The sequence below is a fragment of the Cariama cristata genome, unplaced genomic scaffold, assembly GCF_000690535.1.
Source record: "Cariama cristata isolate BGI_N322 unplaced genomic scaffold, ASM69053v1 scaffold13383, whole genome shotgun sequence".
In the NCBI taxonomy this organism is placed as follows: Eukaryota; Metazoa; Chordata; class Aves; order Cariamiformes; family Cariamidae; genus Cariama; species Cariama cristata.
Genome location: NW_009609009.1, coordinates 74,625 through 77,511, shown reverse-complemented (window position 1 = coordinate 77,511; position 2,887 = coordinate 74,625). Strand labels below are relative to the sequence as shown.

Below are 2,887 nucleotides of genomic sequence, written 5' to 3'. Positions count from 1 at the left end.
AAAGCAGCAGAGTTTCTCTGTGAAGCCTCCTCCATCCCCTCAGTCCCCAGTGCCGTCGGTGGTGAAACAGATAGTTAGCCAGTTTCCACCTCCTCCCGCCCCACCTGCCACTGAGCCCCAGCCTCTGAAGCCCCTTCCACTGAGCGTGGCTCCACAGTCACCTCCAGCAGTGAAGGCGAAGCCAAAATGGCAGCCCGCTTCTGCTCCCTCGCCAGATTTCCCCCCTCCTCCACCAGAGAGCAGCTTAGTGTTTCCTCCTCCACCTCCTTCCCCAGCTTCCTCTGCAGGTTCTCCCCCCCCTGACAAATCAGGGTCTCCGGTCAAAAAGACCAGCAAGACATCAAGCCCTGGAGGGAAGAAACCACCTCCAACACCTCAGCGAAACTCCAGTATCAAGTCCACCAGCTCCACTGAGTACCATGAGTCCAAGAGACCTTCAGTGGACCGCCTTGTCAGCAAATTTGCACACCCACCAGAACCGTCAGGGTCTCCTTCCAAGGAGTCATCGCCTCCTGCAGCCCCTCCAAAGCCAGGAAAGCTCAATCTTTCTGGGGTGAGCCTGCCCATTGTCCTTCCACAAGGAGGGATCCCAGCCAAGGCTTCTGTTCCGGGTTTGTCTGGGAAGGAACCTGTGGTCGAATTCCCTTCACCACCATCCGATTCAGACTTTCCACCACCACCGCCTGAAATAGATCTTCCTTTCCCGCCAGTTGAGATCCCATCTGTGTTTTCAGGCAGCACCTCCCCAAAAGTCGCTGTTGTCAATCCCCAGCCTCAGGCATGGTCAAAACCATCTGTGAAAAAAGCCCCACCACCCACACGTCCCAAGCGGAATGACAGCACTCGGCTGACGCAGGCAGAGGTGGCAGAGCCACCAGGGTCAGCTGGTCCTCAAGTGCCCACTTCACCTAAGTCCAGCCTTAGTGTTCAGCCGGGATTCCTGGCAGACCTCAACCGGACGCTGCAGCGGAAATCCATCACCCGGCATGGCTCCCTCTCCTCCGCGCGGATGTCCAGAACAGAGCCCACAGCCACCATGGACGACATGGCCCTGCCTCCGCCTCCGCCAGAGCTGCTGGCTGACCAGCAGAAGACGAGCACCTTTGCGGGCAGTCATATATCCGGCTATGCAACATTACGGAGAGGGCCGCCCCCCGCACCTCCCAAAAGGGATCAGAACACCAAGCTGTCACGGGACTGGTAGTCAGTCCCCAGGGGCCGGTGCTCTCCATGACTCGTGGGCTGCTCCGTGATCAGCTAACCTGTGATCTTGCGCACTTGGAGAGAATGTGGGGATGTGGACGACAACCCCATCAAAAGAGGTGATCTCAAACTGCAGCTAAAGCTAAATGTAAAGACATTCCCCTTTCATGGCTAAGCCAAAAAATTTGGGGGCTTGGGGGTGTTGATATTTTATTGGGAAATGTGGGTAGAGAGGCATTGACTTATCCTTTCAATTCCTTTTACCCTTCATATGGATTGGACCAAACCCCCATTTTCTTACTTTTTCTGCATTTAGGGGAGGGGGGGGAGATAATTTTTTGTAGTGTCTGTCCATGTGAGACATGTTTGTGCATGTATTATAAGTGTAGGTATATAATATATTGTGATTTCATCGCAATTATAGAAGATAACCAGAATGTTTTTGTAGAACCGTATTTATTGTTTCAGTCACTATATTATCTGGAATTGGACTCTGTAACTAGTCAAATCTTACCACAAAGATGAAGATGTAGGGGGCACTTTAAAGAAAGGAAGAAAAAAACAAACCAACCAACCCAGTCAAACAAAAAAACAAAAAAACCTCCACAGACCTCTTGGCAGTTTGTGGTGGGTAAATGGTGCAGAGCTGAGGTGTTCTGCTAGTAACTGTACATTGTTGATTGAGAAGTACAGATGCAGCATACCAAAACATTCTGGTCATAATACTACTGAAAATGAGTATGTTCTGAGGAAGAAAATAGATTTTATATATAATGGGCTGGAGTAAAATATATTTATACTATAAAGAGCCTCCCCCTCCCTTCCAAATACTTTAAAAATATAAACTGCTACAAATTATTTCAAAGTTATTTGTCCATGCAGTAAGTAGGATAAATATGTAGTATTCGAATTCATTATGCATTCTAACTTTATAGTAGGCTCGATAATTTGTTTCTATGACTCAAGATGAATATATTTGTGTTAACTCCTTGTGAAAGCTGCCAGGACTTCTGCCATCGATGCCGACCGACAAGGCTGACCCACACCGATACATCATTTGTACGTGTAATTCATTCCCTGAATGAACAGGTAGGTTTCTGTAGAGAGCACCATGTTCTCACACAAGCATACAGAGCATACAGTCTCACCTTGTCTGTGCCTGATAAGATGTATTACCTTTACAAAAACAAGTGTCTGGAAACATTTAAAGAAAGTATTGGGTATTTAATTCATTAGAAACTGTCAGGAAACTTTCCCTTCTAGAAACAGAGAAGGGAGTAGTGGTTTCAGGCCAAGCACAGTGGGAATTTACTCTCTTTTCTTCGACCCCCTGGAGACTGTGACCAATGCATAAACCTGTTAATTACAAAGTTGCACTTCTAGCAGTGAAGGGAGAAGACTGGAAAAAAAAACCCCAACCTTGAGAGGCAATAACATTTGCTAATAATTTCATTTAAGGGCCCAAACGAGTAGGAAATAGACTATCACATTTGCTTTGTATTTTTTGTTTGCCACCGATTCACAGTCAATCACCAGATCAAGTACTAGAGTCCTTTTTCTTGTACTTTAGTAGCTTGATTGTTCAGTCTTACCCACGTATTCAGATGTTGTGATATGGTAGTGTAGTTAGCTTAAGTGGTCTTAGGTATCATGTGTGTTCATTGCAGGGTAGCGGTACACAACG

The 2,887-nt window shown here is 47.1% G+C and overlaps 1 protein-coding gene across 1 annotated transcript; it reads left to right on the top strand.

Annotated features, from left to right (window-relative positions):
- Window positions 1-43: 43 nt before the first annotated feature.
- LOC104159461 (ras-associated and pleckstrin homology domains-containing protein 1-like) lies at window positions 44-1,204 on the top strand (the record flags this gene model as incomplete). The annotated part of the gene is made up of 1 exon (XM_009697372.1): window positions 44-1,204. A coding segment is annotated over one exon (1,161 nt), but the record flags the coding sequence as incomplete, so codon positions are not given.
- Window positions 1,205-2,887: the final 1,683 nt, after the last annotated feature.